We start from the raw sequence: 27,111 nt of genomic DNA on the forward strand, positions 1-27,111 counted from the left end.
TACACACTGCTAGAATTATAATAAAGCAGGGTGAGCAATGCTGGTACGGTTTCCCCATTAAAACTGAATCACTGTGGTTTGTTCTTATTTTTTTTTTTTTGCCTTCTGAAGAATCAACTATTGTTTCAGTTGGTGAAGAATCTGACTCACTGTCAGAGTGCTGTTTTTGTCCCATATATGTGGAGTTCCAGTTTCTTATCTTAAAAACTCTTCAGTCTCTCAGTCTTTAGTTTATTTTCTTTTTCCAACTTGTGCGCAGCCCTGCAGTTGTGTGAGACTTTGGTAAACATGTTCTCCGGCTCCTGGGGTGACCTGGTTGAAGTTAAGTGGATCTCCAGCTGTGAGGAAAACATCGGAAATGGCGCTCCCTTGAATTACAGAATTAGAGGCTACTTTAAAACACATTCGCCGGCTATAAAGAGGAGACTTTCTTTTTTTCCCACCCACCCGGCAGGACGTACCGCTGTCTGCTGAACAGATTTTTATACATTCGGGAAAGTCAGTCAGGGGATTCAAGATCTAACCGAGCTGCATCTCTTCCCAAAAGTCCCAGTGGACGTGTTCGACTGCCCCCGTCCGAGTCAGGGAGCAGACGGAGTGTAACCTCACTCCCACTCCGTCTGTCCTGCTGGAGACACTGACTCACCGGGAGCGTGGAGGAGAAATGACTGATAGGTGAAAAGACAGAAGCAGGGGGATCGGTCACTAAACCGGACAATTTAAAACAACAGAGGCCTTCAGAAAGATGCAGGCTGGGATTTTAAGCTGGCCTGCGTTCCCAGCAGGTCTCCTGGTTGGAATGACTCGCTGCCATCTGGGTTCACTTGGTCATTACTTGGCACCGCTCCTGGTCTGTAAAGGCCAAGTTGGAGCGGCTATTTACATCAAGCATCATGAAACCGAACCACTTCTGAAACAAAAGCGGCCTGGGAAAGCTTAATACTCCAGCACACATTTCGGAGTCTCCCACGGGACGGAGGACATTATCCGGCATTTGTTCTTGAGTGCATCTTTCAGCCCTCTGGACCTTCAACTTCCCCTCCACCTCGGAGGACGGTGCGAGCCGGAGTCACGGCGCTGGCCCAGCGTGCATCCAGGTGCAGGACAGCTCAGCGCCGCACGGAACGACTCAATTGGTTATTGATGGAGCAAAACGTCCGGGGGGGGGGGGGAGTTAAAGTGGAGACCAGCTGTCCTGAGAAAGGCTGTGAGTAAATCAGTGAAGAAAGGAGGAAAACCTGCAGGGATATGAAATGTGAGATCGCCAGGTGTTTATTAAATGATTTCTTTGAGGATTTAGTTTAGTAGGTGCTGTCATCTCGCAGGCTTTTCGGAGGTATTGAAGTGACGCTTTGGCAAAGACATTGGGACTGAAAAGACACGTTTCCAAGAACCGTCAACTGCGGAGATTCTGCGTCGCATACTGAGCTTACATCACCGTGGAGGACACATTCTTTTTCCTGGAGATCCACCAAAACCATCCTTTAACCGAGTGGTTCCCAACCTCTGCTTCCCCTGGAAAACTCCACAGATTGCCTTTACGGCTGCAGACCCCCTTTTGCCAAGCCGTGCAGTGAAGCCACTCTCCGGCAGCTTCCCACCAAACTAGTATGAAGTTCTTTTTTCACTGGTCAGGTCCCGCTGCTCAGCAAGGACTTTAAATCAGCTTCAACATGCACACTGATTTACAGCGTGTTCCCGAAAATATGAGCAACGAGAACACGAACCGTACCTTAAAGAGAGACATCTTGGAAGCCACGCTCGTCTTGGCCAGATCTTTTGGCTTCTCATCCACTGAAAAGAAAACACACACACACACAAACACATACATGAAGCTAAACAACAGTATAACAATAAAAAATTCCTGCGTTCAAACTCAGTGTCACCTCGGAACGAAAGGCGTGTGTTTGGTATCCACAACACCGCAAGCTGTCAGCATTTAAACACACACACACACACACCTTATGTAGATCGACCTGCACACAGCACAGTATGCTAGGTCAAATGGAAGAGGAAAATGGGAACAATAACAAGCGCGAGCACCAGCGGGGTCCTGTGAGTCTCTAACTGATGCCAAAGATCCAAAGACGGATGTATCAAGAGCGGGAAAGAAATACTGAGAATTTGTGCATCTGTGCTGAAGAGAAAGAAAGAATTAGCTCTCTTGTGAATTTCCTAATCAAAAGCAGCCATGAGAGCATAATCTTCTCATCAGGACTAAAGGAAGCCATTAAATTTAATGATATTCCAAAACAACACAAATTTCTGAAGTTAGCGAAGTCAAAGTCCATTCTGCAGTTCTGAATGTTTTTATTGTCTTTACAATGCGACACTCCGAGCCAAAACAACTAGACGTCTTACAACAAACTCACTCTTTCCAGCAGAGGGGGAAAAAAAAAAATCTGCCCCGTCTTCCAAGCTCCCCTGCTGTCCAGAACGGAGCGTGATTTAGTTCAGATGATGAAACACTAAACATAACACAGCGGTGACTCCACTCAGACTGTACTCTTATAGTTTTGATTTCAGTCCAGTTTTTCCTTTTTTACATCAAACATCCAAAAGAGGAGGGAGGAAAAAAAATCCACTTAAGTTTATGATCTCCATAAGTGTTTTCATCCATCTTAGCAGACGGTGGAGAGCTTATTGAAGAGGCCTTTAACCCCGGACCGGCTAACGCAGCTTTTATATTATCAACAAGCAGAGAACGAGCGGATCTGCAGCATTCCTGTCGCCGCGCTGCGCCCTCAGTGGGCAGTGCCACCTGCGGTGTGTGTGCGCGTTTGTGTGTGTGTGTGTGTGTGTGGACACGCCTGCAGCCGAGTCGAGCCGAGCGCATGACGGACGTGTGGGAGAGCCGTGTGGTTGGGGGAAACCCTCCATGTCACCATGAGCGGCGTTCTGGCTCGGAGCGCCGGTTTCTTCTGCCAGCATGGAGGAAGAGGAGGAGGAGGAGGAGGAAGAGGAGGATCTCTGCAGCACGCTCACACATTCCTCATCTAACTGCAAAATACACTGGACTGTTTTTTATTCCTTCTAATTGGTTTATCCACAAGCCACTATAAAAATGACTGATCACTCAAGTGGAATATTTATTATCATTTGTTTTTAATTAAATAAAGTCTGTATGAAGCATTTTCATTCATCTGAATAGATGATCCTGAAACAGAAATAAATTAAGATATTAAACTGTGTGTAATATAACAAAATTAGGTGGCTCCATGTCAGGAGCATCATGTCTTCTCGCCGATTCTGCTTTCATTCTCACACACTGAAACCAGATGAATTAAAGGATCAAATAAATCACAAAGAGATTATCGAGCTATAAAAACTTCAGTTGAATGTGTGACTGGAGTGTTCCAGCAAACTTTCCATCTTGATTCATAAATTGTTCACAATTTGGGGGCAGATAGAAAAAAAAAAAAAAAAAAAAAAGATATCTGGTGGTGAAGTTAGATAGATAAATATTATTATATTATATGGATTATAATATTATAGTTATTGGGGGCTTTTTTCCTGTTAAAAACACAGTCTCGCTTTAACTTTCTGCTGTGCCTCATATTATTATAGCTCTCAATGGATAAGACAATTCAACATCACCGATCATCAAGTGTTTTAGAAAAACCACATTCATCAGGTTCTGCTGAGAAACCAAATGAAGTCTTCAATACTCGGTCCTGGAAAACTGATTAAGCCACATGCTGATGTTTTACTGTCAGCAGATTATCGACGGCGGCATCTGACTTTTCATTTCTGCATCTGAAATTCCAGACCGTCTCATCACGGATCAGATGTGGTTCAGTGAGAGGACGCCGCGGCAGCGCGGCGGCGCGGAGCTGAAAAAGAAAAAAGCAAGGCGAGTGTGACGGGCGGCGAGCGAGCGCCGCTGCCAAACACACCGAGTGTTTGGTTAAGGACTGAGATTTATTTACAGGTGGATACACCGGCTTTGGCATGTGCGATTCGTGCTTAGGCTTGTATATGTAGAGCGTCGGGGGAGAAAGCTGCAGGATTAGACCACCGGCATGTAATGTAACCCCAACATAATTGATGTAATTGCTTCAGTTCAAAGATGCACTGTGACCCGATGCTTCACTGCACTGTCTTGTTGTGAATAAATCTGTCTTATGAGGATAAATATGTCTGATTAGAGTGTTTTAGCACACTTGCCTCACAGAGAAAATACAGCAGTTTGAGCTTTTTCTATGCAGAGTTTCCATGAGCTGCTTACAAGTGTGGATTTTCTGTCTTTCCATCATCCAAAAATGAATTACTGACTCTAACATGGAGTGAATGTGTACGATTGGCTCCAGCGACTTGCAAACTGAAGTGGGAGCGGTGTAAAGCATGCACCACCGAGCATGTCCCGCTGTCCGAAAAGAGCCCGGCGTGCCATCCCGTCACCTCTCCGTCTCTGCCTTTATTTATCCGCCGCAGTCCGGCTCTTTCACACGTCGCTGCCCGGCTAAGTACACAAGTCAGGGCCATAATGTAAGCAGAGAGGCAGAAAGGTCGGCCAAGCAGAGAGGAGACGGGCGCAGGCAGGATCTCAGGCTGTGGGGCTCAGGTGGCAGAACGGCAGCCAGAATTTGGCGTTTTCATCTCTCTGTAATTTTAACTGGAACGGATGGCATGTTCGCTCGCTAAAAGCTGCAAACGCGTGCCAAGCATCTCCATTGAAAGCATCACCAGGGGTGCAGCATTCACTCCGAAGCAGATAGCAAACGGCACGGCAGAGCCAAGCACATCAAGTCTGTTTGTTTTCTTTTCACCCCTCAGCTCTCAGACTGTTAAAATGCCAATTTCTTTCAAAGCAGGTAGATAATCTGACTTCGACAATGAGCTCAGCGTGATTCTCACACTGTGTGATAGAATTTGAATGAGTCTGGGGATGGAGTGAAACAAAAGAGGATGTGAGTGCGTGGCGAAAGTGGAGAGTTCATCTTACCCTTTGGCTCCTCTGTGTCACCGCTTTCCATCAGCCTGAGCGAGAGAGAGAGAGAGAGAGAGAGAGAGAGAGAGAGAGAGAGAGAGAAACAAATGAGGTCACTCTCCAACATAATGGAGCGATGGCAGATTTTACATGTCTGTTACAAACCGACGAAATCCATCAAACATCCAGTAAAACAGACTGAAATTTAAAAAAAAAAAAAAAATACTGACGTAAACCGGCGAGGGCAGAACTGCGGCCGTGTCATTTGATACGGATCCTACAACATGTACTCCCGCTGCTCTGGCAGTCCGGCGTCGGCAGTGATATAACCACAGCGTCTGAAGGCGGCCATTCATGTCTAAGTAATGGGCGTTAAAAATGGATGGGGACAGCAGCTGCCCGTGGGGTAGCGGCGGTGATGTAACAGGAGGAGGGGAGGGGTGGGGGCCGCTTTTAACACAATGGGGAATCGTGCCGGACATCTGGGAGGGGTCAGAGGTCACCGGGGAAGGGGAGACGGACCCAAGCTGCGTGATGGACATCGGGCCGATGTTGGCTAAACAAAGCCAGACGATCTGAGCGCTTTTTATTTTGTTTTACTTCACACACACCCCACCGGGCTTCATCGAAACGCTGTAACCTCACACCGGGGTGAGCTTCGGACAGCACTCCACACACAAACAGCAGCCAGCGTTTTGGATTAATCGCCCGGCGTTACATCTTCTGAGCGAAAGCAGAGGCTCGAGGGATCATTTACATTCACAGATAAACAACTGGAGGAAAACGAATGCTCAAAGTTCCAGAGCCGGGAGCTCAGGCGGCCATACCTACACACACTGAACAAACCACCGCAGCACTCGAGATCAATATTCTAGTAAACATACGTGAAACCGTGGATTTATTGAAGGAGAAGTGTTTACAGCCGTCTGGCCCGTAAAGAGATAGACTGGAAAAACATTGTTCATAAATCTCTAGCTTGTTTATGGGCTTATGACGGTGTAAAATACAAACGTCACGGTAAGTTAGTCTCGTCTGCTGTTGAAGATAAAACACCATGTTTTTTTTTCTTAACTGCAATGGCTACTTTTTTGAATACGTTTCCATGAAATTTGAGAATTCCATGGAGCTTTGCGAGTCTGATGTTGGAGACTTCTGCTCTCAAAGCTCTTCAAGCCGTCCGCTTCAGGCTGGACGACGTAAATGCATTTGGATGGGGATATTCAAATACACATTTACATACGGGATCAGGCTCTGCGTTGTTTGGACGTCTTAACAGATGTCACTCTTGAAAAGTGAATTCACCGCAGTGTGGGATTATGGGTAGTCATGGTGGGTTTGGCTTCCATGCCTGCCAATAGCTTTATGATGGAGTGAAAAAAAAAAAAAAAAAAAAAAAAAAAATCAAACTATTCCAGACTAAGGCATCCATTGCTTGATATTGATGGTGGAAAATGTGTTGTAAGACTTAATGATATGAATTTAACAAAAATGAAAAAGGATGGAACAGTCGATATCAGCGTCTGGCAGCGATGGTCGGTGAAAGCTCCGGTTATGTAAGGACGCCCATTTAAGGCAATTACCAACAAGCTCACAGCTTGATGCCACCCACTCTGCCCGGACGCTGTCTCTCCTTTACAAACACGGCGTTTAGTGACGCTCCCCCGACCCCGCCCACACTCTGACAGTCAGCTGGAAAAGGGGGGGGGGGGGGGGGGGGGTCAAATCTGCCCCGGTGCTGCCAAAACAAGAGGGAAGAACAGAGGGAAGGGAGACAAGCTTCACCCAATAAACACTGTCGACTTCCTCGCTGCCGCTTTAATGAATCACGCTAAATGAGAGAGTAGAAAAGTTTATAATTATTACTCCGAAGAGCATCTTCGTGTTGTGTCTTGAAACACTTGTTGATTCGTTACAGTCAACAACAGTCAGTCTGACTCCTTCTAATCCGAGGATCGGATAGAAAAGCCACTGAGCCAACAGCACAATTAGTCGTATTTACCACACATGCTTAATGACGCAGACAAACCCGGAGAATTACCATAACACAAGCAAACAGCAGGGAGCTCCGTCACACAGCTATCCGACTGATGTGACACTTCTATAACACATCATCCACACACACACACACGCAGGCAAGAGCTTGACATGTATAGATGAGGTATCAAACTTTAACTGTTCAGTTTCATATGTTTTGGAATGTCGCCCTTCAACTGTAAATTCACAAGCGGAGACTCCCGCCTGTGGCAGATAAACTTGTTGACAGCAGCCGTCATCATCACTGACGCAGCTGAGCACCAGTTTCCTCGATGCTATTCTGGTCGCAGGAAACGCAAACAAACTGAATATGTGCGACACTTTTGTCAAAAAGCCCATCCGACTTCAATTCAATTCTGTTCGATTCATGACTTCAGACGGTAGGCGAACGCCAAATATAGCAATGAACTAACGGTGTAGGCCTCCGCTGGTGAGTCTGCGGCTGATAATAAGGTGAATACAAAGCCTACATTTCTGTCTGCAGCGTTCAAAAGGCAGCACAGCTGGACTGCGGTGTGCGTCACAACTGAACAGACGAGATTAGTAGCTGACATGACAGACATGCGAGACAGGCACATCACACGTCTCTCTGTTCCCTGTAATTAAAAATCAAATATGTGTGTGTCACATTACTGCATCTTTTGACAAATACTGTCCTGTTGTACTACAGCACTGCCAAAAGAACAAATAATACAAGGGATTAGAGATGATATGATTTTGATAGCTGGGATCTGGAGACGTTCTTAATTTCTTTTTTCTTGCATGTTACAGCAGAAAACATGCAATCTTTGCAAATACCTGCTTCAAAACATCCAGCATTAAATCAAACGGGTGTTCAGGTCATGCTTCAACCTCAGCAGAACTTATTACCTTCACCTGCCCAAACTTTGACATGATCACAACACTGTGTCAATCTCAGTTCTTCTCTCTGTCCTCACTCCCCTCAGGCAGTTTTTTTTTCTACTTCTTCTTCCTGTCAGGAACAGACAAGTTCGGCTATGTACGCAACGCACAATCCTCGGCTTGATTAGAGCCCGTGGATCTGCAGACCCATGACTGGACATGTTTGCCTCCATCTCAGAGAAGAATTCCTGCCAACCAATGAGAAAACTCCTCAAGTCTCACAGGTCGCCCCGACAACGGCGCTTTGTTATTCCCAGACTTGCTAAATGTGTGCGATCCCCCTCATGACGGGAGAGTGAACCAAAACAAGTAGCTTGTAGCTCATCGCAGCCAAGGCATATAACGGCTGAATAAATGTGGCCGTCCTCTGTCCTGCACACACGGCCAATTTTGGAAATACAAGCAGTTGTGTTTACACCAAACAGGAGATGAAGCACAAAGTGTTCTCTGAATGTGCCGAATTGCTGCCTCTTCTTCCCGTGCTCTGAGCCAGCGGGCCTTTCTGCAGCAGCTGTACGTACGAGCTCTGTTCTCCAGTTTCAAAACCGAGCGTATATCTCAGATATGAGGAATATGCGTTCCTGAGGAAATCCACTGGCATTCGTCTTATGACTTTATCTCTCGGCAGCTCTGCGTTTCGAGCCTGGACGTTGTGACTGCTCTCGCACAAACAGCAGGAAGCAGCAGGGGGCGTTTGCTGTGAAGTTGCGACAACGTGAGGGAGCTCACCTGAAATTGGAAGATGTGATCTCCGATGTGTCTGTTTTCCGGTGACTGGCAGCCTCTTGTTCCTCTTCCTCGCCATATCTCTCGGCAGCTTTATTCCTGAGGCCCCTTCTCGTACACGTCTGTTCGGCTCCATTATCCTCGTGTTTTTCCTTCTCCTTGACTGCGGAAGATATGGATTCGGCTGCGTCGCCAGCTTTCTTGTCCCTCCGGACGTATTTGGAGGTGAATTCCTCGGTATTGCCATAGCGCTCGGCCAGCTCCCTCCTTCTTTCTGCCTTGTAGCGAGCGATTCGCTCTGCCTTGGTCTCTGGGGCAGAGTTCTGCAAGGTGTCTATGCCATCCATGACTGCAGTTCTCTGAAGCTTCAGCTCCGGGATTCAAAGTTAGGACTTTTCTTTTGCAGGTATCTTCAAATAGCAGTATCTCACTCCATCAAAATGAGCCCAGAGCTGCAAACAAAGAAAGAGGACATCATTAGTACAGCAGGATCACAATGAACAATATAAGATGACTTGAGAAGTTGTGTAAGACTGGATGTCGCAAGACACACACTCCTTGAACTTTAATGGCCGAAGCTGATTTTACTGGCACAGCTACAGCTCTGTGAGCCCAGCCTTATCCTGACCTTCCCTGTCCACCTCTCATGAAAATGATGTCAGGAAGCTCAGCCGCCACAGCGAGCCTCTCATATCGCCCCCGACTGCACGGGCGCATTACGGCCAACTGGAAAGAAGGCGGAGGCACGAAGACAAAGCAACAACTGCACATCAGATAACATCTTCATCCTGTTTCATTCCTGCCTGAGCTGAGGCTTTGTACGCAGACCGTTCACCTCTTAAAAGCTATCGCACCTCATACTGATTGCATTAACTACAAAAACAGTCCATGGGGAACTTGCTATTTCCCGTAAATGTGAATCAGAGAGAGAACGCGTTTTCCTGTCCTGACTTGTAGATTTACCAGTAAGTACAGGGTCTCATCTGTTAATGGAAAGCGTTCATATTTAATGTGGCCAAAGTGTCCAGCGATGAGATAATCTGCTTTTTTTAAGTGACTCATCAGAAGAGAAAGCCCAAACCGCTACAAGGACGCTATTCAAACCAAAAGATTGCACAAGTTGACACCAGCAGGATTTCATAATGATTATCAGCTCCAGACACAGGAACCAGCAACACAACGCGGCTGTGTGAAATGACACACAAATGATGCTTTCTCGATAAAAGCTTTCTGAAAGAAGGCACAGAACTCCATATATAAGCAACTTAAAAAAACAGAAGCTGAAATAAAAGTGGAAAAAAAAAAATCACTGAAACCTTCTCAGGATGATAAAGAGTCAATTCACCAAATAAGCCTTTCCGGATGAAACGGCAACATTTTGACCATCACACCATCAGTTACAGCTGCGAGGTAGTAAATTGGAAGGCTAAGTTGAGCCCATTTTGTTCCCATTAGGTGTTCACACAGCAGAAAAGCACATATGGTTCAAATGTCGAGGCTTGATAACTGCGCAGAATTAAATGCATGGCCAGCAATAATCATTATGTGCAGCTCCTGACTGCAAGATACTGATCACAGGAGCTTTACCAGACTGATTTCTCACAGCACAGGCATTCTCATGAAGCATTCTCAACAGAAAATGGAGAGAACAGATTAATTTACCCCCTCAGTTCCTCTGTAATTACACTACATAAGTTAATTTAGTGCATAAGTTTTCACATTTTAGGAAACACCCACAAGCATGAGAGTGCTGCGTCTGCACAATATTAGTCATGAGAGAGAAAAGAAGAAGGTAGAAAAGTGAAGAATGGGTCAAAGCACAGGGGGAAAACAGTCTGGTCACCGCTGTAACTCCGACAGTCTCCCTCCTTTAATGAAGACAAATCTCCAGAGCACCTCTCATGACCCTCCACCACCTGCTGGTTTATAGAACCGAGTCCCCCGACTCCCTTCAAAATGCAGATTTGAAATATTACACAGGAAGTCAGTGTATACATCAAGGAGAAGATGTCGGTGCGTCAGTGTTCATCTCCACCGTTCCCATCCCTCCTCACCTCTGCTCCTCTAAACACTGGAAAAGCACAGCGCCTCTCTTGTGTACATTGAAACGCAGTTAAACCATAAACTGCGCCTTTGCTGGATGATTACACGGAGTCTGCTCATGCTTATGATCCTGAACGTGTCCGAGACTCTGCGGAAAGATACCTACCATCTGTTTGCAAATCCACAAATCAGCCGAGTTCACGTCCACCGCTGTTTTGGTGACGAGCGCCCGGAACTGATTCGATTCAGCCAGAACAAAACCGGAACAGATTCCAGGTATGTACCCACGCTCAGATGATGGTTTAAAACTTGGATGCGGCATTTTCTACATGACATGGAAAACAAAAGCCCCACTGAAGATGAAGGGCGAATCGATTGGCGGCAGTAAATCCACTACAACTCAGCCTGAAGCTCTCTGGAGCTCCACGGCTAATAAGGGAGTGGATGTTATCAGAGCAGCGCTGCCTTTCAGCCGGAGGGTTAAAGAGTTTAGTCATTTAAGAAGGGGCTTGTTTTGATTAGTGTGATCCGTGCAGTCCAGGAAGTAAAATGGCAAAACATGTCCGATTGTGAAGCTCCCGGACCTTTCATATACACAAAAAAAGCTGATTTCTGTCATCAACAACCAACGCTGGTATCTTTAGGCACACCTTCAGAGGAAAGCCTGAGAATTGCCTTATGAAGGCAAAGAGATCTTGCGTTTGGATGTTGATTTCAGGACTAGGCACCCGCTTACATAATTCACCTAGGTCACTACCTATAAAAGGAGTGCTACACAGCACACTAAAGCTCGTCCGTGGAGACCCAGAACATCGAGGTTGCTTTGTTTGGAAGCTGCCTCTGTTATTTTAAGCAGCAATGGGGGGGACTGAGCACACAGCTGTGAGTCATGCATTAAAAATCATCTCTGCTATCAGCAAAATGTGGCACCACCCTGGAGATTTGATTCGTTGGGAGGGGGGGATTTACATGATTAAGAACAGCGTTTAGTGTCTGTTCCTATTTATGGAGATTTTCTTCACATGAGCGGAGCAACCGCAAACATGCAGGGTCAATCAACAACAGGAAAGTTATGATTTGGGACTTTGGTAAAAGAAACAATACATAATGAAAGGCAGTAAACTCAGAACATGACTGACTTTGGTGTTTCCCGCAGTGGTGCAGATGCCTTTCTCAGTATGCCGTTCTACCTGTCCTACCTGCTCATTCGAGCATCATTATTTCTGCTCCTCTAGGGCATGTAAACAAAGCGAATGCTCAGTTTCCAATCGCCGGACCCGTTCTCTGACCCCTCGCCTCCCCGCTGGGAGCTCTGACTGACCAGGAGAGGAAGATCCGTCTCCACAAAGGTCGAGTCTGTCACTTCCTGACTGCGCCCCACATCTTCCTCCATAATCACTCGATGAGATGGGAAAAAAACCTGGCAAAGAGCCAAGCTGTCCTCAGAAATGGGATGGGTAAAGTCAGTGGGAAAGCTCTGAATTGCTTCAACAGTCGGACATTTGTTTCTCAAACTCTTGGGGAAAAACCGCTTCAGATTTAGAGTAATTATTTCTTTTCCTACACCGAGACTGCCCCAGATTTAAACGTTTGCCTCTCTGCGAAGACCTCCAAGTGATTATCAGCAGTTACTTTAGATTGCATAATACCTGTTTAGCGCAAACAACTGCAATTTATTGCAAATGCAGAAGTTACACACCCAACAGTTCTAAAGTCGTTTGGTTTGAAATTTGTGAGAAATGCTTTTTTTTTTTCTTCTTCTTTTCACAAGTCTATGAATCATGCAAAAAGGCTTCCTGGTCAGTTTGAACTTTGGAAAAAATTCTGCAACTAACAGCTCAAGGTGAAGCACTGGGATATTCTCTCAGAATTCACATGCTCACTTGAAAGGACAGCCCTGGAATGCGCCCAACACGCGCTGGCAAGGTAGTACAAAAAGAAAAAAAAGAAAAAAGAAAAATCTTCTCATAAAGTGATCCAATGCCAACCTGAAGTTTAAAATCACGAAATAACAAACACTTCATTAGCTCAGAAAATACGCGGCGCGCATGCGGACAACGTTGGGCAAACATGTAGAGCGTGATGACAGACAGTCAGTCTTTAACCACAGAACCCACGGCTGTTTAAAAGTCAATCGGTCTAACGACAGCAGACACAGTGTGTCAAAACAGCTCTTACAAATCCACACACACACAAAACAAAAAAAAAAATCTTTCCCTCAATCTTTAATCTGCTTTTACAGTTAAAGCATAACTTCCATTAATTTTCTACTCACAATCTTAAAGCTACATAAGACTGTAGCATTATTTCGTGACATTTTGCCACTGAAAGCCAAGAAGGAAACCACATACATTCACCGCAAGCATCAGCGAGACATTAAGACATCACTTTCCTCCTTAGTGCAAAAATAGTGGAGGCAGCTCAGGACAGAGCCAGCTGCTGACACACTTTCTTCCTGAGGGAAGAGGGTGGAGAGTGGAAAAACTTCGCAGCGCTGCGAAAACCAGGTGCCGGTGCGAAAACAGAAAGGCCGTCCGTTATTATGATTTCTTTCTTGAGGTGGTGCAGTGCCGAGAAATTTTCTTCCAGCTTCAGGAGCAAAAACAAAACATGGAAGTACCACATAAAAGTCTTTGATGAACATTTACTGCACAGGATATATCTGAGTGACTTCCAAAAGCTCAGCTTCCTCACTTTGAGGTTCGGAAACCTGATGTGAATTCCCATACGCCCTAAATATAGAACCACTATTGTAGGGAGAAGAAAGTGACCATTAACTGTTATTTGGTTCAATAAAGCAGATTTTCAAAAAACAAAACTCTTTTCTATGTCAGTCTGTTTCTCCAACAATAATTGGGCTCAGTTTCCCTCCATGTGCTGGATCTCCTGCTGGTGCAACTGTAAATAGAGCCATGAAGTCACCAAAATTGTAGGTCCTGTGCCAACATAAACACCGCCATAAAATATAATGATGATCTGTTTAAAAAAAACTAATTTAGACACAACGGTCGGTCAAGAGGCAACGAGCGGCGTTGGCTCTGGGGGTTTATACCCGCCATGTGCAGCCAAATGGAGAGCAGGTGTGGGTGGGTTGAGCAAATGGAGGAGCACGGTGTTTCTGCTCCTTATTTCTCACAAGGAGGCAGTTTTAACAAATGTAGTCATCTGCAGTAGATTTAGTTCCAGTGGGGGAAAGAAACGTGGCTTTTGTAAAAAGGTGCAGGTCTTTTTCTCCAGGCCAATTAGAAAACGGGACACGAGACGCTGTTGTGCCAAGTCAGGTAATTTATTCAGTTGCGTGTACCGGTTTGTATTTTTTGTGTGTGTAATGCTGCAGCTGGATCATGTGAACCGTCATTTGATCGGTCTGAGTATGGCTCACCAGACCTGAATCCAATAACACTATTTTCCACACGCTGTACAGTAAATACTGGCTTCCGACCAACGTGCTGCAGCACAGAACTGCATCAGAAAGAGGCCGGGGGGGCTGGGGGGTGTGGGAGTGTGTGGGTGGGGTAACAGATGCAGGGCGTGTTCTGCCACCCTCGCACAACAAATCAACCACATACTGAGTGGCCAATGTGTTTCTCATTAAAAAGCAATCCGGAGTGGTTTGAGGCGTCCTGACTGAAACAAGTGGTGGAATGAAGTTTTAATTGGAGGGGCTGACGACACTTCATCTCCTTTAAACGGGTGTCCTCATGTAGAAAGGCTCGAGCCTGAGTGTGGCAGGAGGGCGTGTTCGAGACTCTTCACTCACATGACTCGACTGGAAGAAGAGGAGGAGGAGGAGGAGGGGGGCAGGAAGGAAGTCCAGTTGAAGGAGGAAGAAGAGTCTGGGAGAGGGAGAGGGTACGGACGATGGGAGGATGTAAAGAGGGCGAAGAGGAAAGAAGATGGAGAGAAAGGGCTTTTGTTGGGGGTGGAAGTGATGGCTTTGTGGGGCATGCATGGCAAGGGGCCTCAGTCTGGTGATATGGGGGCAGAGAGGAGGAAGAGGAGGAGGAGGAGGATGGGGCAAAAGCAGGGCCTGAGAATAATCCATGGCTCCCTCTCCCTCCCTCTCTGTCTCACAAAGACAAACTCCCCTAAATCCCTTTTACCAGAAGTCCTGCTGACTGTAGCCAGTCACCCGGAAGCCAGTTGACATAACAACCCCCTGGCTACTCATGCCTGCCCTCTGCTTCGCCTTGGTAATTGAGACTGTACAAATGTACTGACCTGCTGGAGGCGGAGCGACTTCTGGTGAAAGACATATTTAAACAAGTGGTACGCCTTTCCTTTAAACCTTCATAAAAGAGAAAAAAACAACTTGCGCCACTCAAACACAGCAAAGAGCTTGAGTGTGGTTTTCTCTATTTAACTTTTTGGTTTTTTTTTTTTTTGCTGTGAAGCTCTTTGTCCCAGGTTTCTATTTGCTGCTTTCAGAGAGCCCGTTAAAAGTGACATATGGAAAAGCAAACAGAGCGCATGCTGACATGCAAACAAGTTAAATCAGAGAGAGAGAGAGGAAAAAAAAGCAGGCCAGGAGAAATACACACTGGGTCAACAGCAAGACTGCAATCATGGCAGCTAGAGTGGTGAGTAGGAAGGGCGGGGTTTATGGTGTTTTATCTGGCCAGGGGATCATATACATGCACATACACACACACACACACACACACACACACACACACACACACACACACAGAACACACAATGTGCTCGGTTGGACCCCTTTCAAAGACTTCATGTGGGCTCGAAGCAAAACACCCAATCATTTCTTTTAACAAGACATCTGTACTGTAGCTGAAGTAGCTACAGTTAAAGCAGCTCCCCTCACCCACCACCACCACACCCCCACCACCACCGGCACACACCGAGACCAGCAACACCTCCAGTGGACTCATTCTGCCAAGTTTGGATGGAAAAATGTGCAAATCATCTCAGGCGTTCATCAAGCAACCAAATCAGTTACGCGTATGCATCAGAACCTCGAAGCCCAGGCCGGTTATTCTGCTTTGCTCGCTCTTGACACCACCTTTCAACAACATGCACATTGTTAAGTTCACTTAATAATAAATGTATTAATGATCAACATGGACTTCGTCCCAACAATGGTGGCCTGTAAGACACAGAGCGAGACTGAAGGGAGAAGAAAGGCAGCAGGAGAAGGGCGGGGGCAGAGAGATCAGCGGGGTGGAATGTCTCATCCGGAGAATCCTGCTGGTGGGGTTTCTCCCTCTCGGCTCTCTGGTGTCCACTGTGCGGAGCAGACACCATCTGGCCAGCTGGAATGCTACCGAGCAGGGGGTGGAGGAGTTCAGGGGTCTCAAGTCTTGCAGGGGGATGGGTTATGGCTGAGAGATGAGAGCATTAACAGTAGTGGTATTAACTATGTCATGCCAGACTACCTAAAGCCTTCAAAGAGGGGGGGGGGGGGGGGGGGGGGGGGGGGGGGGACACCAGAAGAGCACTGTCAAACAAATAATCTCAACTCGATACCATGATGCCAAGAAGTGCTTTTTAACTCTGAAAACAAACACTGATCACAGAGTCAAGAGCTTTTCATTTTTCACTCTTATGTCATTCGTCAGTGTAAATAAACACACTTGTGCTTTTTCTGCTGATACCATACGGAAAGTGTGAAAACAGAAACAATGTCCTCAGCTGCCCTGCATGCCATACATGCAACACTGCATATCAGAGGCTGGAGACATTTTTCTGAGGAGCTCCGCCTCCGATTGTCTCGAAGAGAGGCAGTGGATCCTTTTTCTGATTTACCAAAACATTACAGTGAAGCCAAATGCCACTTTGAAAAACAAATAACACGAGGAGCCTTCAAGGAGTCTTCTAAATGTAGAGAGAAGTGTCTGAATCTGGTTTTTCTTTGACATGTGCGAAAAAGGGCGAGTCATCCACAAAGCTTCCGTTATAATTGACATCCACCAAAAGTGCAGCTGTCTTTAGACACGACTCCTCGGCTAATGATACATCTCAGTGAACATCATGAGGGCTTGTGGCTACATCTGCCACTCACATGAGCGTAAAAACAATAAAAACCCCGGCCGACAGGCGAGCCCTGCACATAAAGTCAGTCGCACTGAGAGCCAGTTCAAAGCGTTCTCATGATGTTTTCCTCACGGTCTTTGTTTTCAATCGATGGCGGTGTCAGATGAAAATCCGCCCTGGGACTCAGCTAAAACAAAGGCAGCGTGGAGAGAAAGGCCTCCCGCTTGCATGGAAACTATTATGAGCGTGTGCAAATGAGACGAGACTCTTCGGCACGGCCGTGCGTTTAAGTGCCATGCGGACACTAAACTGGCCAAAAGACGCGATTGATGTGGTCCTCGCTGATCAGATACAGTTAGCACGCTGCTGAGCTCGGTTCATAAATATGTCTTGGAGGGGATTAGCCCAAGGGTCACCCCTAGCACTCATCTCTGCGGCGTCCCGACTGCTCACGCTGTCACATCCTTTCGGCTTTATATAAATATTGCCACTTTAGACCTTCCTGGCCGTGCTGTTGACACCAAACCCTGCTGAGAGCCGGGCAGATCGAGGTCAGACCTCGAAAGAGGGGAGAGAGAGAGAGACAGTTGAGAGGATGATTCTTGAGCTTGACTTTCAGCTGCTCCATGTTACTTAACTGTTAAGTATGTCAAGTACTCTCCAGCTCACCATGCAGAAATGCTTGTATTACATTCCGCTGAGCAAGTGAAACCACTGTCATCTGCAGTCAAACGTTTATTGGCTTTTTGTTGTGTATTTAGGGAAAAGATGAAGAGCTACACCAAAAACTGGTTTAATATTAACTGAAGTGGTGCAGCGGCCGTGTACTGCATAATATATGACCTTCCTCATTTCACATAAACGGTATCTAACATTAGAAATGACAGTACATACTGTATGACTTAGCATTTATAGACATAGTGTCACCATTTTTGGGATTTTAATTGGATTTTTTTTGTTTTTTTTCCTATTTTGGTGTTCAGGCTTGACCTTTTCTGTTCAAAGTCTGTGCATTGTCCATATGCAAGTGTGTGTCGTCTCTGGACGAACTGGTATGAACATGGATAGATTCATTATTAAAATTCAAGCAGCTATAAATTGGTAACAACATCAGTGATATGAGATATTTTCAATTTAAGGTCTAATCGTTAAGTATTCTTTGCATGGTTAAATACAATTTGGGAACAAACAGACCCAAACGCCTCATCAATGGTCAAAACAAGTCAGGAAAAGTAGTAGGTTGCTCATTTCAACTGAAGGAAAGGCAATCAGGGCAAGCTTAATTTGAGCCTTTCTCTTTTAGAATCTTGTTAAAAACCTTAATTGCCCATATAAAGCCATCTCCCAAAGTACCAGAAAGGCTTTTTAAGCATCTCTTCAATTATGTTTGAGCAACACAAAATTGGAGACAGACCCAATCATGCCAGTATTATGACGATGTCCTGGCCAGACTGCAGCATAATGCAAGAAATAAAGGCCTAATCAAAGCACTTTAACCCCTCTGTTGCTTCAGAAAACATTAAAATCCTTTGACAATAGCCAAAAAACTGTTGAAATACCTCTACACATTCACCAAATATAAACAAAATCCCTTGACGCAGAAGTATTTGATTTGCAGAACAACTGCAGTGCAGAGGACTCTGATCCGACCGAGTCGTGCACACCTTGTTATTGTTTTCTTTCTCTGTGCTGCAGAAATTGAAAATGCTTCACAGCGGCACTCTCGGCCGCTTTTCTCTGGCGGAAAAAAAAAGGAAAAGGAATGAATAACAAGCTGATAACCCAGAACAGAGCAAAACAAGTCTCTGCAGCAGGAGCCGTCGTCCTCGACACACTCCTCCACCCGCCCAAAGGCCCTCCTGCCAGGGTTGAGCAACAAAATCTCTGATGGAGCGCGACAACGCCGCCTCCAGCCAGACACACAGCGCTCAGGTGAGGGATAATACCACCTACCAAAGCATAATACTCACTTCTGCTTCACAACAATGGAGCGTCTGTTTGTTTGGTGTCTCTACACTGGTCAAAGAGGAGACATGTGAAGGCCTGCAGGATTATTTGGGTTGGTGGGACACAGGAAGGACAAAAGCGCAACGTGAGCCACTCCCTGCTTGGACCCTTCGCCTCCAGCTGATCAGTCTTTGCACATGCACACCGGTTATTACTCAGAAGTGACGGCTTGCTATCCACAAACTTATTCAGCACGTTAATGGACGCAAGAGTAATGTCAACATGTACCATCCTGTCACGGAGTGTATCTTATCGAGGCATGCATCGGCTGTCTTTTTACTGTGTTGCACAACAACCCGCTGGCTCAGGGGAATCTTGGGAGGCCTGTTGTGACAGAGGCAAACAGAAAAATTACAGCCTGGCAAGCTTCAGAAAGCCATAGCCCTTAGATATGAAGCTTCAATGAATTTAATTTCATTAACCATTCAAGAGAGAGTAACAGCTGCACTTGAAATCACGAGTAAGTGATTGCACATTTACATAACGCACATGTTGGAAACTAAGACACAGATAAAAGGTAAAGTATTTAGAATACCATATGACACATTCCAAAGCATTTGTGGCATTACTGAAACAGCAGAACTGGAGAAAGTACTGTATTTCATGGAATTCTTGCAGCCTTTTTTTTTTTTTTTATCACTTTGTTTTCACAGGTGGCTTTGCAGAGTGCAGTCTCATACGCTCACTCCTCTGTCACTGTTTGCAAAAGGACTGGTCAGGGTAAAGAGCAAGAGGAGTCCACTGTGGAGCAATCTGCGGAGTCCAGAGTGAGTCAGTGGGTGAAGAGATCCTACCAGCTGGATCAGACATGCACACACTTGATATGCCACACAGGGACAGCTTAAACAAACAGACAGATTGATGACTTCCCAGGATTGTTGCGCAAAAAGCCATGACAAGATGCAAGTTTTTTTTTCAAGTGCAATGTCAGATTCACAGCAGAATGTCCTCCTGTACTTACTGTTACGGGAGGAAGGAAGCTGCACTGACTAATGCAATGACAGCTGCAGGCTGTACGTGTGAATGTGCGTGTGAATGACAGCGTTTCAACACGAAACAATGCATCATATCCCTGTAGGTAATGCTTAGTGCCAATAAATACGGCTGTCACAGTTTAGTAGTTCCCCAAACAGCCGTCAACACAAGCTGAGATCGTTGACAGGAAGTGCAAAGTTTGTGCAAAAGCCTCCGAACAGCCGCAGCGACAGGAGTTCGGCTCCATGCATTACAAAGACATTACACGGTGTTTACATGCGTTCCACTTCCTGCCAACTCTTATGAAGGGAAAGCGCCAGCAAACACGACGAAAAGAGATAATATGATGAGATACAAGCTAAAACAAATACCGACATAGTTTAAGCTGATTTGGAGAAATCGTGCTAACCTGAGCACGTCGCTGTCAGTGGGTCAGTAAACGTCTCACCGGGAATAAGAAGGTCAAAACAATAATTCTCCGACATAAATCGACACTTGCCTTCTTCAGGGGAAGGGCTGGAGTTCAATAGTCATCCTCCGCTGAAGCTGAGTGGAGACCAGTGCAGATCGGTCCCGGCCAGGCGGAGAGCAGATGTGTCTGAGCCGCTCTCCGCTCCGGTCCCTGTCTTCTCACTCAAACTGAATGCTCGCTCCTGATTGGTCAGAACTCGGCGCGGTGCTGCGTTCACGTGCCTCATGGAAACGCCCCTTTGTGTCTGTGAATTGTGAATGTTTTGTCAGAGTGCGGCAAGACACAAGTTACGAATTAAAGTTCGTTAAGAATACAAGTGCTGGATCCATATACTGTTAGATTCCCAGAATAGAGTAGAATAGAATAGAATAGAATAGAATAGAATAGAATAGAATAGAATAGAATAGAATAGAATGACACATTTACATTTCTGGGTATCAGGTGTGTGTGCTGTCACTTTGGCTTTCTGCAAAGCTCAGGCCTAAAAGCAGTTTTTGATTTTGAAAGTGTTCTACTCTACTTTTAAAGTTGATTTCACCTTGTGGATGCTTCTCGATGTCTTTCACACTGAAAAATGAGTTAATATGTTGCACTGTGGTAACTTCAAATGCTGATATGGTGTTCTTATTGTAAATTACCGAGCATTGCGAGCATGAATCATGTAAAAGACTTCGATGAAGAGACAGGCGTTGAAGATAAGAGTGTATTGTTTTTGACTGTATAAACTAAAAAAAAAAAATCACTATATAGTCATATCCAGCCTTCTTCTTGAGTGACCCAATTTCTTTATCATTGTAAACTGAGGCAACGGCCTCCTCAACCACACCCTGTGCCATAAAAAAACAAAGGAAACCTCATAAACACACTTTATGTGAGATAGTTTCTTTTTCACTTTCTGTACAATGAGTTCATTTTCTCTGAGAATAAACTCTGTTGTTATGTATTGATACTAAGATAATAGTTTGGTTAGACGAATAGTTGATGGTCTGGTGACACTACACGCATGCAGATGCGCGCGCGCGCACACACACACACACACACACACACACACACACACGCACACACAGAGAGAGAGCATGCAAATTCCACACTGAAAGGCATGACTGGTATTTGAACCCAGACCTTCACGCTGTGAGGTGAGAGTGCTAACCACCGCCAATAATTTTGACCAATAATTCTTCCAACACTGATTTAAATGCAAAAACAAATAATTGTGTGACATAATTAACGCTAAACTCATCATTAAGGCATTGAACATTATTACCGCCCTCAAATCAAGAGAGCTTTGTGACACCTGAAGAATGCTAGATACCTTGTCCGTGAGGGCCTTTATTTTTTAATTTTAAAATTTTTATATTTTATATTCCTTCAAGTGAACGTGACTTGGCTCCGCCCCTGTCATCACGTCATCACGTTGACGCACCTGGCTGAGATGCAAGCGTGTGGCTTTCTCCTCTTTTTCAGTTTCTGCACTGCCACGAAGAATTACTTGGGATGCAAAATTAAATCAAAAGGCCACAAGGTAAATAAATCACGTGCTTCCAGCTTTTCAAGAGACATAAATATTGCACAATGTTTAACCTGTGATGTTTGTGGCTTCACTTTTGCGCAAAAGCTCATCATGGCAAAGTAGACAAAAACCTGAAGTGTCAGTAAATGTGGACTTTCTCTTGCAGCTACAGCAGGCCACGATGTGTCTCTTGTTCCACCAACTCCATCCCACTAGTTATTCTGAGGGTTTGCTAGATGATAAACGACATTGCACTGTTGGAACTGCTTGATTTACTGAGTTGTTTCCTTTGTTCTGTTAAACACTCGACGATATTTGGCCATAATTCCATATTCCCTGTGTGCCTTCATGGGTTTTCTCCAAAGCAGGTGATGCTCGTCAGTGGCTTCTCAGTCGTTTATCGAGTAGTGTCAGTGTTATTGTGCAGCGCCCCCTGCTGTTCATATGCCTTCAATGCGTGGAACTGTGAGGTTATAGAAATTGTGTTAGACTGTTAAATTGCTTGATCCATAAGATCATTTAAATATCTTTTCAAATGAAGTGAGGCACTTTTATAATCGTGTTTATTGACACATGATTAAAAAAAACATACAATGGAAAACAGGATCAATATATTTTCAATACCTATTAAAGAGGGTATGATCATTTTTGCATGTTGTACTATTTCACAACTGTAGCTGGAGACATAATTAGTTCAATCGCATGTCATAAATCACTGTTTATCTGCTATACACATGACGAGCAACTTGTATGAATGGCGTGAATTGAAGACATGCACAGAGCAAATGGGCTTAATAGAAAAATAATAGTGAGGGAGACACATTAATGGCCTTCTTAAAATGTTCACAGGTCAGCTTAAATTGTTGTCATGTCATCAGAGGTTATGTGTTTTGCCTTTAACAACACTCATCTCAATGTGTGTCTGTGTGCACAGAAATTAGTACTGGGATGCATATTCTTCTTGGAAACCAGTTCAATTTGTTTATTGAATCAGAGACACATGGGAAAACTCACTGACTCATGTATTTACAAATACAGTTTTTGACATTTCCTTACATGATTGGAGTGTATGTGTTCTGCAGGTTGTCAGCCGAACATTCATGTTTAATAATGTTGATTGAGCTTGATATCCGCTGTTCTGTCCAGTCATACCAGTTGGTTCATCTTCATTTCTCTTCCGTCTTTCAGGCTAGTTGGGTATTATCAAGCCCACCTGCAAAATATGCAGAAAATTATTTAAAATACTGATGAATAGCACTTCTCAGAAGCAACGACTTCCCACACTGAACCAAAAAAAAAAGCCTCAAATCCAGTGTGTTCAGTCTGATGGATCAAGAATTTTACCAGCTGTCAGTTTTGAGACAAAGAATTGCAGAATTTCTTTGATTTGATGGAGGTATTACCTTGTCTGGAGTCATCCTGGGACACATCCAGTTATACAGGTAGTAATGGACCTCGGTGTGGCTGACATTAAACTTCAGCTTCTCCAGGAAACCGGTGTTGTTCATCGCATCAAGAGCACAGAAGAGGTCAAAACCTTTCTGTTTGTGAGGAAAAAGAGGCTTTATGTTGTCTGCATGTGCATGAAGCCAAATCCAAACGTAATCACATTTGCAAGTGGGTTATTTAATACATCACTATGTTAGGTAATAAACTCTTGGAACAGTCTGAGTGAATTTACTATGTCAAGCTAACATGTTTTGTTCTCACACACTCACAGCTTTGGCCAGAACGAGTGCATCCTCCACCAGGTCGACCTGATCCGTGGCGGTCGACGCGACGTAAAGGAGGTGAGCCGCTCTGAGCGCCGTGTGGATCGGATGGTTCAGCACTGTGGAGGAGACGCCGTAGAAACTAACCACGCCTGTCAGAGCCCCGCTATCGCCCTGCACGTGAGGAGGAAAGGTAAAGCAGAGTTTAATTTTAAAGTAGTGGCGAAAGTTGGTCTCAGAGAATAAATTTAGAGGTGAGAAGCAGAAAGGTCGGACCTCCACCACGTATGTGTCAATCACGTTCTCCCTGGGGAGCAGCCAGTGCTCGACGTCCTGCTGAGACAAGAGCGGGCGGAGGTGAAACTGGCCGAGGCTTTCCTGGAGCAGCGAGCGAATCCCCGGAGCATCGTCTCTGGTCATCTGGCGCAGACCTTGAGTCTTTGTCATCTTGGGGAGAGAAAAATAGAGGGAGAACATCTCAGGAGAGACAGGACAGTGCTAGATAATGTCAATGTTATTGGAGTTGGCGTCTCTGAAGGCTGTGATCAGACCTGTGCAGAAGCGACATGGTCTGGTCGTCTCTAGATGGCAGCAGAGACTAACCTGAGGCAAGCGGTTGAACTTGAGCGCTCTCTGCAGGGTCATGTTCTGCTTCAGGCCCGGGTAGTTGACCTCCATCAGCTTTCGGGGGTTCAGCGGGCGATTCCACTGTCTGAAAGGATTTTTTAAATGTTTATTATGCGGCGTCGGTGTGGGAAGACCTGTGCCTGCTGATACGCTACATTTGCATTGTGAAGATTGATGGAATGACATTTATGCATCAAAACAAACCCTGCACGATTTCTGCTTCCTAAAACTGAAGTGGATTATTTATTCCCAGTGGATTTGGTGTGACTCAGCTTTGAGTTGTGAGCAGTACCTGCAGGAGCTCAGCGGCGTCGGCAGCAGTATGCCGGCTGTGTAGACAGCCTGGCCGAGGCCCTGCTGGTTGACCCGTCTGGTGAGCTCCCGGATCAAAACCGGAGTCATTCGCTTCAGGCGCAGCCTCTTATGAACGCAGAGGAACTTAACCTGGACCACCCGCTTCTCCCTGCTCGACACATTTCCAGCCTCAGCTTTCAGACTTTGGAAAATTGGCTTCAAGCTGTGCTCTGAATGTTTAAAATATTACTCATCAGCCGTCACACGCAGATTCATGAGCTGCTTACGTCTCGTAGAAGCGCACGTCTCCGGGAACGGCGGCGATGAAGCCCACCAGCTTCTTATTGGAGTCGACTCTGACGCCGCAGTGCCACAGGACCTGCCAGCCGGGAGGCTGCAGCGCCCTGAGGAGGAAATGAGAGTGACGTCTGCAGTGTGACTCCCAGTGAACGTAGAGGTGGTTTTAATGAAATCTGATTAGTCACACTTCCTGAAATTTAAAAAAAAAAAAAAAAGCAGGATTGACAAAACTAGTGAATCCTGCGGTTTCCCTTAACCTCAGGCCAAATTCCTGGAAAGTTAAAGTAATCTCTTCTTGTCTGAAAGGGAAAGTCATCACATTTTTATGAGTGGCCCCCAAAGGTGGAGATTAGTTATAAAGATGACTGAAAGGCAGAAGCGACGAGTTTATAGTTGGAAATTATGTCATCCTCTTATTCATTGCTTCAGTTGAGTGCGACGCAAAGGGCATCTGTGTAAACTTTATGGATGTCAAGCTGAACAAGGCTGAAAGAGACATTTGTAAATGTAGAAGCGGCCCTGATCCTCATGTCTGGTGTTTACCATTGCAGATACTCCTCGGAGAATTCAAATCTGATGGTGTTGTCGTCGTCTTCGGTGAAGTTCTCGTTCAATAGACTACAGAGCTCCTTCAGCTGAAACGGTACGAAAACATGAAACCGGCTGAGTGACACGTCTCTTCAGTGATTAATAGAGCAGCTGAGTGTGAGTAAGTTACCACTGGAGGGCTGCTGAGGTCCAGAGTGTCCCAGGAGAAGCCCTGGGGGAGCGAGTACGGCTCCTCTCGGATACTCGCCGCGCCCTCTGCGATCGGGCCGTGAGTGGTGACGGTCTCGCCTGGAGACGCAAGCAGAAAGGAGAAACTCCTCTTCACCCAAGGAGGTCCACAGAAGATGCTCCGAAGTGTCTTAATCACAGCAGATAATGCCTTTTCACACCTTGATTTGTGTTTTCGCGTCAACACTGGATGAGCCTCTGTACTTTCCTATATGTATAAAAGCTTCTCTTGAAGGTTAATTAAGCTTAAAAGCCTGAACAAATATGAACACAATTTGTATCTGTTCTTTTAAAAACCCATAAAATTGCTCTGCGATGCCATAAAGATGCTGTAAACATGGGAATTAGGGCATAATATCGAACATCTCTTGGCAGGAGGTAATAATTTTTTTGGCATTTTGTTAAATAATAATTCTAGTGGAAAACTAGATGTTGTGATTAATGTTCTCATTTCATTTAATTGAAAATAAATTGCAGCCAGACAGTAGCCTGCCAGAAAATCTTCATCTTGCCATATATTTTGTCTGTTTACCAAACCGGAGAGTTGAAATCTTGCGTAACCTTCAGAGTAACGGTTTCTACTTTTTGCAGGCTGGAAGTTGTTATCCTCTTAAATCTTTTGTTAAAATCCTTGAAAGCATTGTTGAAAATATTGGTAAAAGTTTTTTTTTTTTTTTTCTTTACCCAGTTTGGGGACAGGCTGTGTTTCCCAGAAGCGGTAGATGCGTTTCTTGGCCTGCTGCAGGGTTTTGGGCAGCGTGGTGCCCAGGGAGAAGAGGTGAAGGGCTCTCTGGAACTGCTGCTGCTCGCTCTCTGGCAGCGAGTCCAGCTAGAAAAAGATCAGGATGCGGGGGAAAAAGGGCAGGTCACGCTTGCTGATCTACATTCATAAAACCGAGCGACATGATGCAGAAAATCCACACAAAGGATACACAGTATTTAGTATTTCGATTTTTGAGTGCATCGTGCATAGAAAGACAAAGTCACAGACCAGTTCAAATGGGTCTCTTTTGCCCTGTGGTCTCCAGGCGTCCTTCTTTTGCTTCTGCTTTCCCTTTTTCAGGCTTCCACCTTCCTCTTCTGTCTGCACCTTATCGCTGAAAGACAGTTTTTGTACCTGCGTGTCGTCATACGTTCACTTCAGTCAACCCCGGCTGAAACAGAGCGGCGCCGTACTCACGTCTGCGACTCCGCCATTGTAAATAAGCGCAGCTTCTTGCAGCCGGCGGTGAACTGAGGGTGCTTTCTGACACATTTGCCGGTTTTTCATCTCTTATCTCGACAAGCAGCAAGGGGAGGAGAGCAGCCGCCTCAGCCACCCAGCCCCGCTCCCACCCAGTCGATAGATAACCGAGAACATATAACTTCCCGGGGTCTGCATGCGTCAGGCAGCGTCCCGCCAGATTAAAGCTCGCCGCAGCGTGATCCAGGTTTAATTAGCTGCGGTCTTCTAATCGCAGGGTTCCCGTACAGTCCTCCATGCCTTTTCAGTTGCACCATCGGTAGATGGTTATCATTTGGACAAATAATTTAATTAGAGAACCGATAAGAAATATTTTTGTTCAACAAAATAAATTTCATGGGTTTTTTTTTTTCTTTTGGACACTGATGACCAAATCACAAAAGCTTTCTTCAGTAAATCAATGAAAATCATTCCATAGCTCCAAATATGTTGATATTTTCTCTAAATGTCTTTCATTTGCAATAAGTTTACTTGCTAAAGATTTATTGAAAGATGATATAAATCTTAGACATTGCTTAAAAAACAAATACCGCTGTATTACAGTGTGTTACTTACATAAAAAAGTGC

The 27,111-nt window shown here is 45.3% G+C and overlaps 2 protein-coding genes across 2 annotated transcripts in view; both read right to left on the bottom strand.

Moving 5' to 3' along the window:
* The window catches only part of svild (supervillin d), a 33,410-nt gene extending 13,176 nt beyond the window's left edge, over positions 1–20,234 (bottom strand). Inside the window, exons 1-4 of the mRNA XM_030097959.1 lie at positions 20,109–20,234; positions 8,597–9,045; positions 4,946–4,980; positions 1,733–1,794 (exon numbers count right to left, since the gene is read on the bottom strand). Coding sequence (XP_029953819.1) covers positions 1,733–1,794; positions 4,946–4,980; positions 8,597–8,940 — 441 coding nt within the window. The 5' untranslated portion in view covers positions 8,941–9,045; positions 20,109–20,234. The remainder of the gene's footprint in view (positions 1–1,732; positions 1,795–4,945; positions 4,981–8,596; positions 9,046–20,108) is intronic.
* Positions 20,235–22,166: 1,932 nt separating this feature from the next.
* On the bottom strand, positions 22,167–26,599 carry LOC115393445 (glycylpeptide N-tetradecanoyltransferase 2-like). The gene is made up of 12 exons (XM_030098440.1): positions 26,482–26,599; positions 26,293–26,398; positions 25,986–26,130; positions 25,243–25,361; positions 25,068–25,159; positions 24,512–24,628; positions 24,223–24,393; positions 23,907–24,015; positions 23,580–23,750; positions 23,310–23,477; positions 22,995–23,132; positions 22,167–22,804 (listed from the first exon to the last, which is right to left on the bottom strand). The coding sequence occupies exons 1-12, from the start codon at positions 26,496–26,498 to the stop codon at positions 22,781–22,783; spliced, it is 1,377 nt and encodes a 458-aa protein (XP_029954300.1). The 5' UTR covers positions 26,499–26,599; the 3' UTR covers positions 22,167–22,780.
* Positions 26,600–27,111: the final 512 nt, after the last annotated feature.

This window comes from Salarias fasciatus, chromosome 8 (genome assembly GCF_902148845.1).
Source record: "Salarias fasciatus chromosome 8, fSalaFa1.1, whole genome shotgun sequence".
Taxonomy (NCBI): domain Eukaryota; kingdom Metazoa; phylum Chordata; class Actinopteri; order Blenniiformes; family Blenniidae; genus Salarias; species Salarias fasciatus.

Excerpts from the sequence above, each read along its gene's own strand:
- LOC115393445 (XM_030098440.1), bottom strand. Across the intron at positions 23,751-23,906 it reads AGTTCAACCGCTTGCCTCAG|ATGACAAAGACTCAAGGTCT; the intron begins GTTAGTCTCTGC and ends TCTCTCCCCAAG. Across the intron at positions 23,133-23,309 it reads CACTCGTTCTGGCCAAAGCT|AAAGGTTTTGACCTCTTCTG; the intron begins GTGAGTGTGTGA and ends CCTCACAAACAG.